This window comes from Anas acuta, chromosome 14 (genome assembly GCF_963932015.1).
Source record: "Anas acuta chromosome 14, bAnaAcu1.1, whole genome shotgun sequence".
NCBI classification, from domain to species: domain Eukaryota; kingdom Metazoa; phylum Chordata; class Aves; order Anseriformes; family Anatidae; genus Anas; species Anas acuta.
The window spans coordinates 2,205,072-2,218,055 of record NC_088992.1 but is presented as its reverse complement, the minus strand read 5'-3'; the positions used below and the strand labels follow the sequence as shown (position 1 = coordinate 2,218,055).

Here is a 12,984-nt window from a genome sequence, read left to right as displayed (position 1 = left end):
GAACATCAGAGGGCGAAGGGAAGAGGAGTGAAGGACGAGAGGGAAGGCTTAGTGCTCCGCAAGTCGTTTCACAGGAAGAGTGAGAGCTTGATGTATTCTGGAGATACTTAATTAAGTATTCTTACCAACACCCACACCAGTTTCTCAAATTCCTTTAACCAACAACCAGCACTGAATCAACAGGCACAATGCTAATGAAACGGAGCTAAAGTATCTCCCCGCGTTAGGATGGTAACAGAATGTAAGGCTTAAAAAACAAGGCAACAACAACAACAAGAAGATCAAATCACACGCGGGATAGGACTTTCAGACAAATCTGTCCCTACAGGTGCCAGACACGGGCACGTTAAGGCTTGACACAAGGCACTCAGGAGCATTGCTGCTAGGCAGAGGCAGGTTTCCTCAGCCGGCCCTGCGGAGCTCAGCAAGGCCCCTGAGGGCCGGAGCATGGCCCAGGCCCACAGCCACCATCCCTCCTCCCACCACACAGTCACACCTCCTGCGAGAGCACCCTAAAAAATAACTTCCTTTAAAATCCTTGTTTTATAGCCGTATTCCTGAAAAGGTACCTAAAAGCCATACACAGGGCATGTGATAGGTACCTGTCTGTACGTACGTGGCACAATTGCACAAAGTCACCGATTACAAAGCCGGAGCGTTTCCCTTCCTGCTTTTGTTGTGGCCGTGCGTCCTCCGAATGAATCCCAACAAGCAGGAGCACGGGAAGGTGAGGCCGTAGCCAGTCATGTTTTTGCATAACTACACGCAAGACAAGTAACTGTGTTCTCGTTACACTTGACCAGGACGTTCAGACTCCACGATTCCTTCATGTTTGGGACACGAGGGGTGCTGGAAGCCACAAGCCCAGCCGGCAAGGAGCAGTCTGCGCTCTCTGGCCTTACAAACACCACTGCTCAGCCCCGTGGCTCCACCTCAGGCAGAGAGCTGAGCCAAGACACAAGCCAACGCTGGAAGACACCCTTTCACTGGTACCAGGACCACACTCTTACTCAGCAGCTCATTTACACAAATGGGAGCTGGAAATTACGTCCAGAAGACGAACAAGGACAGCAGAGGCTTTTCACCTTGTCATGTGTCACTCCCTGACTCACCGAGCACAACCCCTGAATATTCTGCAAACAATGCCAACACTCATCAGCCATTGTCCGCAGAGTAATTAGGGCGCTGCAATTTGATCTCCCCTTGAACGCACACATGATCCCTCCAGCAGAACTTCCCATTCCATGCAGGAATTCGCATGAGTCACGGCACACGGGCAGCAGTCGGGAACCCAGCGCTCAGCAGCAAACCCAACTGGTTCTGGCTGACCACGGAGCAGGCTGAAACGGGTTGGAAGGAAGCGCCAAGGAGCTGACTTGGGCTAAATAACCCTTCAAATTCTGCACGCAAAACCCGAACGCATCGCCCAACACGGAAGCAACATCTGCATCCTTCCAATCCTACCAGGCCAGAGGTAGAGATGCTCTGGATTGGGAAAAGCAGCGGTTACAAACCAAGGAGATCTGTGCACAAGGACAGGGCTCAACAATAGCACAAGGCTCTGCTCAGCAGGGAAGGGGGCACCACGCAGCCCTTGAACGTACAGGAAGGAAACTCTTTGGAAATCAGCATGACCGCAGTCAGGGCCGATGCGTCACACCACGCCGACAGCCGCCGCACTTCCAGGAGCACACCAACAGCCACAAACCCCACGTAAGCACCCAAGAGCTGAGAACTCCCCGACAGGGCCTCCTGCCAGGTCCCAGCCTCCAACGGGAGGACACAAGAGCATTCCCAGGTTATTCATCACCCAAGGTGGTGCTGATAACAAAGCGTTCAGGTGGATCTACTTTTTCAAGTTTTTATTACAGGTTTACCCTCTTTAGCACTGCACCCAGCCTGAGATATGAAAATAAGAACAGGCACTTCTATTCTGGATAACACGCTTCCCCCACGCACACATTTTAAAGCAATTTTGGTTCATAAAATTGTAAAATTGTTGTGAAAATAACTAATCAAGAACTCACACACCTGCTTCAGGGCAGTTTACAAACTACAAAGTTTCCATCCGAGTTTATTCCTTTCACTCCTGCCCTAGTATTCTTCACCAGAACAGTTTTCTACACCCCCACCCACAAGACGGGTTAATATGGAAACTGACGCTAAACACAAGAAATTCACCACCCAACAAACCTTCCCATTACTTACTCCTTTAATATTAAATTCTTTGAACAAGGGAACTTTGTTGGACAGAGTCTAAATTTAAGCAGCATCTATTCATTAATGCCATAATGACACTTCAGTAAAGCCACTGAATGTACTCAGCCCTAAAACAGAACCCTGAAAACTGATTTATTTGGCTGGAACCTCGAACCTAAATTTGACCCAACTCAACAGGCCTTAACTGTTAAGAAAGCTGGAAGAAATATTTATTTCTGCAAAGCAGTAGTGCAGTTCTGCACAGGTACTGTCGACAGACAACATCTGCACAGCTCCCAAACAAGGAGCCCTCCTCTGCAGACACCGACGGCACTTAGTCCAAAACTCAGCATAGCAGGATTTGTGTCTGAGACTAATAATCAAAAGACTAATATGAGCAATGCTTCAGTCTTGCTGCTGAACGAGCAACAAAAATATGCTCAAAAAATTGTCAGAAATAAACAAAAACCCTAAGAGACATTCAACCTCTTACAGCTGAGTATTTACACACATTGACATTTGGTTAAAAACTGGTAGATGCTCCAATATTGTACTTTGGTTCACTTGAAACAACAGATGGATTTTATTTAAGTGCAACTAATTTAGGGCTGATTTCAGCTTCAGAAACTGTGTTGTACTTCAAGTTCCAACTAGCGATAATCTGAATTATTTGGGTATTGAAACATATGCCAGATTGAGAAGCACTTCTGGCCAAGAAGCAGACAAACCAACTGTACGTCCCAAGCGAGGAAAACAACAGAAGAAATACAGAAGAATTCCCCTAATTTTAAGTAACACTTTGCTTCCCATTCTGGTGAATTCCGAGGCAGTCCGACGCTCAGCCACAACAGATTAACAATGCAGGGTTAATTTTAGTTATCCACAAGAGAGATTTGTCCTTGCCAGGCCCAGGAAGGGGGGACACCACGCATCACCTGCATGCCTGACCACTGGCATAGCTGCATCAGCTGGTCTCTGTGGGAATTTTTGGAATAAAGGGCTGAGAAGGGTCCATCAGAGAGCATCACTCTTGATCAACTCGGATGTCAAGGTGCAACTTCCTAACACGAGGAGCTGGTGGCAAAGACCCAGGTCTCTCAAAGCTCCGAGGCAGAGTTACCGGGCTATGCAGGCTGCAGAACTGTCAGTGCTGCATTTAGCATGAGCTTAACCCTGTTCATTTAATGAGCAGCCTGGAAAAAAACCTGCATTTTTGTTTTACTTCCAGCTGAAAGCTACACAGCAAGGAAGTGCAGGAGGAAGAGAGGTTTATTGCCATTTCATTAAACTAATAAAGAACTTATAGAAAGGATATAAAGGAATAAAGGACCTGCTTCATGAACTAGGAAACTGCACTCTTCTGGTGAGGAAAACTCAGTCTTAAGATCCATCTGCCGCCAACGTGATATCCAGTGTCACCTCTCAGGTATAACCGTTCTGAACTTCAAATAAGTGACATAAAACCACAGAAAAATCTGGTGTCACCTAGGCAGAGCCCAGGGCTGGGGCAAAGCACTCTCAAGTCTCTCTTAAGCTGCAGCTATTCAACAGTTTGGCTGATGAAATAAGTCGTTTTTCTGTGTTTGATTTTCTAGTCACACAGAGTGAAAATAAAACTGTATCTGTCACCTTCACAAGGCTGCCTGTAAAGTACTCATAATTATATTACAAGGCTTTATGTTCTTGTAGCTGTAAATAATAATTGTTGTCGTATGAGCACAGAAAGGCAATCTGCATGTGGTACGGAACTCGCCAGCCAGGAATTTATTAGTAGTTAACTACAGGCATATCCGTATGCATTCGCAATCTCCTTCCTGACCCAGAGATAACCAATGCGTTCATTTTAGAGGGTTCTTCCAACATCCACACAGTCACACGCCAAGAGCACACCAGGTCCCTGTAAGGTAAGTGACAGAGGTAACATAGCCCCAGTCAATTCTTGATGCACAGGCTGGGAGTCCCTCTTAAAAATGCACCAAAAACAGAGCCACAGGAAAAAAACTCCAATATTTTACACTGGGTAACTACTGGGCGTCTTCAGTTTGAGCTCTGAAATTGCTACTTGCATGACAAAGTTTTAGAAAGCACCGACTATAAAAGAATATATCGCTACAAAAAATGAGAAGGAAAATGTAAGAGGTTAGGTAGTAGAAAATTATGGCAGGAGTCAGGTTTCCATCATTACTCTTTCCCAGTTTTGGAGGCCCACATCCTAACAGTAAGGAATTTTTATTAAATACGAAGCAGCATCTGCAACTTCATTTAATTCAAATCTCTTTTCGGGTTTAAGATAATTGCAAGCATCTAGATTTTGCAGAGAGTCTACAATTCTGATTACGTTAAATGGCTATTCAAAAACAACACTTGTTACATTACAATGCTAAAAGCTCAGTGTGAACTGCAAGAACAATGAATTTTAACAAAGGCTAATCCCATTTCACCTACTGAGTTTACAGAAAATTATTAAAAAGGATGAAAAAACACTTCAAAAATACCAGTTATTTCTGGAAACAAGAAGCAGATGTTCTCCTCTGTTTGGCTCAGCTGTGCTACAGTACAAGAGTGCCTTTGTTACGCTGTCAGCAATAATTTATTTTATTTATTACAACCATTTTATAATGCCCATCAATGTACTATTTGCGCATGATTTAGATCCATGCGGATATATTTCTCTATTTATAAGCCATCAAGAAGCATCACATACACGCTCCAAATAGCAGACTCTGTTATGACACAATTGTGCAAATTAGGTTTTTTCCCTTTCCACTGTATTAATAAAAAAGGAACAGGAAGAGGAGGAGGAGTTAGTATTGCCAAATAAAGTTGAATTAACATTAATCAAGAATTGCTGAAACAAGACATAGTACAAAGTTAGGAAAATACGAGAGCTGTATTTGTATAAAAATAAGCTAACTCTTTGAAGTCCAATAAAAGCAAAGCTTTTTCACCACGGATAGGGAATATTGCCTAGAACAAAGTCATGAAGAACTGAAAGGAGACGACATTGGGAAAAGGTTCCAATACAGATGAAGACAGCACGCTCACAGGAGTTAAAGGGGAAAAAAAAAAGAAGCATAAGCATTTGCTATTTTGCCCTATCAGCCTTGGAGACCTTATCTGCTGTAGGCACTAAACCACTCCCCAACAGACTAACATCACAGCCTTTGTATGGATCAGATAAGCAATTCTGGGCCTCAAAAAATTAAACCTTTAATGAGAGAGCACACATGGTGGCAGAAACATTTGTCTTTCCCTCCTACCGCTTTGAACAAACAATTTCCTTCTATTAAAATACTCCCAAATTACTGATTTAATATCCCCCCTTGTGACATAAGGAACAGGCACAAAGCTGTACGAGACAAAACTAAAGCCACGCATGGAAGTACACAAATCCCAAACTCCCAGCCTGAAAGATGGGGAAGATCTGCATGCGTAAGTACTCCCACATTTAACACCACACAGACATCAGCATAACCCTGGAAGACAAATGTAGATATTCAAACATTAAACACGATTTTTTTGTTGAATTTTTTCTTTTTCTTTTTTTTTAAGCGAACAAGTGTCCAACTAGCAAAAAAAAAAAAGTTTCCTCTATCTGACAGGACAGTGAGTGCTGTAGGATTATTTGTTGGGATAATCTGGTATCAAAATCAACATCTGGCACAACCCTCGCATGTTCTGTGCTTTGAGGCTGAACCCTCGAGACAGACGGGCTGGTGGGCAGCCCCAGCACGCTGTCACAGGCAGCTCTTTGTAACCTCTGAATCACACGTTTCAGAAACGTGGGACTGGCATCCCGGGCAGCCAACCTCCCATGCACACAGCTATCAGCCTGCAAGCAAACACTTTAAAAGACTTTCCACAAGCACAGCCAGCTCGCACCACGCACCTATATGAGCTTACAGTGAGCCAGGGAAGGGCGAAGCTGCTCAAAGATTTCCCAGATTTAGGTAATACCAAAAAAAGTTACTAAATAGTGTAACACAATAGCCACTACATACAGATGTACTGTATTATTCAATGCTAGCTATAACCTCCAGGAGCACAACAAAATCCTTCCCCAAGAAATTAACAATTGGAGCACACCAAGTGTCTGAGCAACAGCTACCAAAGAAAAAAAATCAAGTGTGTACATGTCTAATATGCATAAGTTACCCACTTTAACAATTAACAAACATCGGAATGTTACCACAACACTGAAAACTTGCCCTAACAGAGATTTTTCCAAACAAAAATATTTATAGCATCAAGAATTAAAATTTTTTACTTAAGCAAGCCATCAAGATAACGCTCCAAAATAAGCAAGTTATTAAAATATTTTAATATCTCCCTGCCTAGCTCCGTAGTGCTTACAGATTAAAACACTTTGTCAAGAAATGGTACTAAAAAAATCACAGTCGCATCCGTAACCACACCACTCAGCAGCAAAAATTGAGGCGGGTGTTATTTACCTGTATTTTTCCAGAGACTGCCACGCAGCTGATAGTTAGGAAGCACCGGACCACGCTACTAATCAGCGCCGCCCCAACCCTGTAATTTGTAACACCCAGGTGAGCTGCTCCTCTAAACGGCAGGGGCAGAGATGGAGAGGGGGAGCACAGAGGGGCTACAAGTGACTGAAACTCATCCAGCACCAGGAGCTTTGGTTCACCGTAATGTCTCAATCACAGTTGGGGAATCATTTTTTCCCCCCAACATATGTACAACAAGGCAGTGGGAGCAGCCCCACGCAGCTGGATTCAGAGCTGAATTGACGTGGGAGGCGCTGATGATACCTCTCCCTGGGAGGAGGAGGAGGAGGAGGAGGGAGAAGCGAAGTCAGGCTCTGCCTGCGCACCGTGGGATGCTTCCAGGCAGGAGTCACCGCCTGGCGCACCCCTGCCAGGCCCGCACGGGCTCTGCGTGCCTCCAGGAGGAAGCGACAGGTCAGGGTGCTCGGCACGACATGAGAAGTAAAATAAAAAAATAAAAAAAGAAAGAAAAATACTGTTGCAATTGCTTCCTCCGCTTCCCTTATCGCCCCGTACCCATCTGCCATCGCACCCAGCAAGGCGGCAGCGGGGTCAGGCAGCGCCCTGTGCCTGTATGGGGACTCCTAAACACACCAGAAAAAGCTTTCCTTGGGATCAGGGGAGTTTCTAAGTGCACGTGGACAGAAAGCACCCCCGAAACCCAGAAGCGATGGGGCTGTAATTACCCGCTCAGCAACAGGCAGCGAGAGCAGGGGCCCCAGCCCTGCCAAGTTTTAAGTACGCGTTTAACTTTAATCACGAGTAGGCTCGCTGGTTAGTGTCTCTAAGTGCCTGCCAAAAAAAGGGCCAGATTAGCGAGGGAATTAAGATTTTTTAAATCATTTTTAGAGGTGCTATTAGTCAGATTAGCAAGGGGGTTTTGATTTTCTTTTTAGGATTTTCCTCCATTGAGATACCTCAGCAAATTCAGACCCAGCACACACCTGGTGTCTGCAGAAACCCACAAAAAATAAAATAAAAAATGGGCACAGCACAAGCACAGCACCAAGGCGCTGGACACCGCGATATCTGGCACCTCAAAGTTACCTGACGGCGGAAAACTTCTATTTTAAGGCAGTTTTACCCCAAATAAGGTGATATTTCTGTAGAACTCCATGATGGTCCCTGGAGGGGGGATTTAGGGGTGCCTATCATAAAATCCCTACCCAGATGGGAGACCTGGAACACAAGCAACAGGAAAAAAGGGATCGGGGAAAGAGAGGGCTGATAGGAAGGAGACAGAAAGAGGAGAGGCAGGCGTGGAGGAGCCCCCAGCAGTCACACAGGGAGCGGACACCCCAAGGCAGGGGGTGCCGGTGGGGTCCCCACCCCATGGGGGTGCCCAGAGGGGGGTCCCATGAGCTGTGTAGGGGCTCCCCCATTAGCACCAGGGGGGAGCAGCCCCCTGCCCACCCCAAAGGGCTCGGGGCTCACCTCCGCCGTCCTCTCCGCCGGCTTCTTGCGCAGCGCCTGCTTGGCCCGGGGCTCCACGGCCGCGCTCATCGCGGAGCGGAGCTGGGGAGAGGGAGGGAGGGGGGGGGGGGGAGGCCGCGCTGCTCCCGGCTGCTCCCGGCTCAGCAGCGGGGCTCGGGGCAGGTGCCCCCGGCTCCGGCTCCGCTTCCCGCTCCCTTCACCGCCGCCGCCGTTTTCGCCCTCCGCCGGCCGCCGCCGCCCATCGCGCGGCCCCCGCGGCGGCCGGGCCGTGCCGAGCCGAGCCGCGAGCGCGGCAACTTCCCGGCCCGAGCGGGACTCCCCGCGCCTCAACGCCCGCGGACTCCGCCCGCGCACAAAGCCACGCGGGCGGGCGGGGAAGTTGGAGCCGCCGAGATGCGGCTTTCCTCCGCTGCCCGGCCCCGCTTTGCGGCTCGGTTCGGCCCCGCTGCCCCTCCTCCTCGCGTTTCTGCCCGTTCTGCCCGTTCCGTCCCTTCGGCCGCTGCCGCCGCCCCGGTTTCCCACCCCCCGCCCAAACGGGGAAAAAACGCGAGAGCGGGCCCTTTAACCAAAGCAATCAGCAGGGAGCCCGAGGGGCGGGGCTTGTGGGAGCCCCTCCCCTCCCTCTCGCCCCGCCCCTCCCTGCCGCGGGGCGGGGCGGGGCGGGGAGCGGCGCGGAGGGGAAGGCTCGCGAGGGTTGGGAGGGGCGCGGCGCATGCGCGGGAGGGCGCCGGGGGGTTCCCGCCCAGCGGCGGCTGAGGGGGCTGAGGGGGCTGAGGGGGTCCAGGAATGGCGGCCTCCGGCTGGGCTCCCTGCGGCCGTTCCTGGCACCGTTTTTTGCGGTAATCCCGTTTGGGCGTCAAATAAAGCACACTTCTCCCAGTCACACAGCATTTCTGGGCAGGGGGCTTGTTCTTCTCACTAGCATGATGTTTTCACCCCCATGCTGCTGCCCACAGTGTGTTCCACAACCACATCTAATAAAATACTTACACATTTGACAAAATAATGTCGATTCTCACCTTCATGGCTGTGGGTTCAGGCACTGAGGGCTCAGGGCAGGCGTTGCGCGACACCAGAGCCTCAACCACTGCATGGCACCAGTTGGGCAGTGCCATGATCTGAACTCCCAGGATCCGGGTTTCTACCCTAAAAAAGGCACTCAAATTGCTCAAACGACCCCCCAGGTTGGCAGCAGTGGGTACAGGTCCGTTTCTGCATCCCCTGAAGGCCTGCATCTCCAGAAAGGGCTGCCCCTGGGGACCGCAGCCCTGGAAGACTTCCTTCCTCACGCCAAGTTTTGTAAAGCCATGAGATGAAAGCCGTGCAGGCACACAGCTTGTGTTTGTGCTTCAATGTCCTTTTTTTTTTTTCCTCTTTCCTTCCGAATAAACAAGAGTGTTCTTGTTTCTTCCCTTTCTCCAGTATTTCTTCCAGTTCTCTTTACCGCTTGCCCTTTATGGCACAATTGTCGTTGTTGTACTGAAGGAGGTTAATGGCCATTCCACGCTGGTTCATAATATTTCTAGTGTTTCCTTCAAAGACAAATCTGAGGAAATTTGACATTTCCTTAACTGTAAACCTTTTTGGTGTTGTGCCTAGTACCATTGCAGGCACAACAACAGTTGAATGGATGGCCCTGGTCTTAAAAGCAACTATTCATAAGCTCACAAAGTCATTACACTGTTTCCGCTAGGGAGAAACAATATAAGATGCTCTCTAGATTGACCATCAGGTAAGGACAGAGTCTCGCTCCTATAAAGTCTACCACGACTATATTTTTTTAGTTAATTTTGAACTGCAGTAATAAAATTAACATTCCCAAATACCATGCCTATTATTGTTCCAAAGGTCAGAAGTTTGTACAAGTTCTTTGGCAGAACATGTTATCCTTTTTCAACTTTAATAAATAAAATGTTATTTCCGGTAGTGTGGGAATCTTCCGAGATCCCCTGCCAGAAATCCAAATCGAGGAGAAGTGGAAAAGAATTGGAGCATGAAGCCTTCTTTATTAAATGATTATTTTTCTTTTTTTTTTTTTCCTTCATGCTTTCTTTAACCAGAGATCTAAGAGTGAATCAAGCAACTTTTTCTTTATCAGCTCAGTTTATAGTTAGGCATCATGTAAAAGATTAGTTAATATTCCCCAAGTGCAATTGGCTAAGAAAAAAACTTAATGGAAGACAGAACAAAACGTGTAACCTGAAATCTACGCCATGGAAGTTCTCATGGATCTGTAATAATTTAAATCCTAATCCTGGCTGTTAGAAATTAACTCATTCTACCAGCTATTCTGGCTGTTTGGCATTTCTGCAACCAAAATAATGCAGAAATGGGTACTCGACCTGGGAATAAAATTAGTGGCCTAAGAATCCCTTTCTCTTTTTCCCACAAATTCTCTTACTTTTTGTACATCAGCCAGTGGACACGCATTGAGCAGTGTATATAGAGGTACCAACTAGGATCAAACACTTCTATTCCCATTTAATTGCTCGGCTCAACTGGCTCATGAAACGAGACTTTCCTCACTCCAAAAATACCTGAATTTGGATACGTAATGGCTGTAATAGCTGCAATTATTCCAGGGGCTATTTCAGCTGTCAGGTTTATTTTCCCAAATATCTCGGGAACAATGGAAATGAGTGTCATGATCCTAACTGCTTACTGGTGTTACAGCTAATGTCTCCACATGGTGAAGCCTATGTATTTAAATACAATTAAGAGGCTTTCACAAGTGAGTAATTTCAGGGCTGGGATTAAAGGATGTGGTCAAGCAGGATGCCTGTTGTCTGTGTGGAAGGGAAAATCTGCTTCCCTTTTGTCTGGATTGTATCACTACCCTAATTAAGCATCACCACATCATATTTTATTTATCAAAAAAATTATCATATGTGTAGCCATACATATAAGAAGCAAAGGTGTGCTGCTATTTATACAGATAAATCGCAATCTAAGGAGATTAAATGTTTCTTCTTCGAATGTCTGTGACTTTGGAAAGATCGGCTAAACTGCGTAGTGCGTGGCCTCGTGCTGGTGTGTGCCTGCAGTCGTTCGGCTTCACCGCCACTTGCAAAGTTGCCTTTTCATCTCACACCTCTCACCATCATGCACTCGTCCCAGGTTCTTCAGGGAAAAAATCAATTTCCTCACCTCTCCCAGTGGGAAAAATGAACAATCATCATACACCAAGATATTTTTTCTTGTATTTTCAAGTATTTTATACAATTCTTGTTCCCATAACATCTATTATGGTCGGCCAATTTCGTTCTTTGCTCTCCAATATGGCTTTTAGGCTATCAGTTTTGATTTCTCAGCTTTAAAAAAAAAAAATCCCCTTCAGAGATTCGTTCACATCATTGACAAAGGCTAGTTAAGGATGTGTTCACCACACTGCAAGGAAGGCACAAACTAATTCTCCGCCTGACTAGAATAAAACAAAATGTTCTGGGGTCCCCCAAAGGGAAGACACTGTTCAGACTGTTTTACCATGTTTGCTTATTCTGATGATTAATTTTCTGTGTTTGTTATGGCTCAGTAAAAGTGCCTGAAATGGTGAATGCACAGAGACAGTTGGGAATTTTGTGCAATTTTTCGCAGGGCAGTTACATTTCTGCAATGTTGCGACACCAACCGCCTACCCAGATAAGAATATTGACCTTCCTAAAACAGCCTTTTGCCACTCCAAATTTCAATTTCTGAAATTACGTTCCAGAAATTGTAAGCTTGCACATCATTTTTGCAAAATGAGAAGTGAGTATGAAGCAGTCATTCCATATCCTACCTCTTACTTTGCCCCTTGCGAGGCACAGCTCCCCACGTGCAGTGCAAAGGGTCAAGGTAAAATGTCAGAATGCATTACAATTCTGAGATCTTTAACGTAATCTTTCTGCTGTATGATAACAAAAATTTTAAACATAAAACCCATCTTTCCTCTTCTGTTTAACTCAACACTAGCACAGGTTTCCTTTCCCACACACATTTTCCCCAAAGGCTGAAACTAGAGGACCGCTTACATGCCAGCAGCTACAGAGGTTGTCATCACAGCCAAACCTTTATTTTTCAGCCCTAATCATCAAGACGGGAACAAATGGGAAACCTAACAAATTTTAAATACGGGGCACATGATGTTTCTCTCCTTATACTTTGCCTCTGGTGACAATTTCCCTCACTCTTCATGCTCCCCGGTCCCTGCTGTTCCCCAGGAGCTGAGCACTGGCGGAGGGCACGGGGACGGGGATGAGGAGCTGGAGCTGCTGTGGGTGAATGCATCCTGTGGAGATGGTGACTGGTCACTGCACCTTGGTTCTGGGCAGCTTTGGGCATTTGTTTCTTCTGAGGGCAGCTGGGGGCATCTCCGTGGGCAGGGCTTTGTGGTGGGGATGGGAGCCAGCGAGCTGCTGCGCTCCAGAGCCCCTTACACCAGGCGTTGTTTCGGGCAGTGCCTACATGGTCGTGCCTTTGGGACCGCAGTCCCGTGCTAGGCACAGCCTGTAAAGCAAACATGAGTGAGGTTGTTTGCTGCTGGCTTGCTGACCTTGCTGTGAAAACAAAGATGCCCATTGACACGGAGCCTGAAATCTGCCGGCGAGGACGGGGAGCGCTGCTCGTATCAAAGCCCTACCGGCTGCCCCATGGCCAGCAGTGCTTGCTAGCACACAGCTCCTCACCTGCCTCTGACATTTCCATGTCCAAATGTGAAAAGGCACCGTCGAGAGGTGTGTTGCCCTCTGGCGAGTCCCTCGAAAGGCTGGGCTGAAGTCAGAGGGGGACAGCTGGGTGCCCACGGGGCTGCCAAAGGGCTGCGTGCCAAGGGCAGCAGCCAGGGCACCAGGCCCTGCTGTCC

At 47.3% G+C, this 12,984-nt stretch overlaps 1 protein-coding gene across 6 annotated transcripts in view; it reads right to left on the bottom strand.

The window, feature by feature from the left end:
• RAPGEF6 (Rap guanine nucleotide exchange factor 6) overlaps positions 1-8,679 on the bottom strand; it is a 123,453-nt gene extending 114,774 nt beyond the window's left edge. For 2 of the 6 annotated variants that reach the window (XM_068697916.1, XM_068697915.1), the window contains exon 1: positions 8,145-8,677. In XM_068697916.1, the coding sequence (XP_068554017.1) occupies positions 8,145-8,213 (69 nt within the window). In that variant the 5' untranslated portion in view covers positions 8,214-8,677. Of the gene's footprint in view, positions 1-8,144 lie in introns of all 6 variants that reach the window. The other 4 variants (XM_068697919.1, XM_068697922.1, XM_068697917.1 and 1 more) reach the window with 4 other exon arrangements.
• Positions 8,680-12,984: the final 4,305 nt, after the last annotated feature.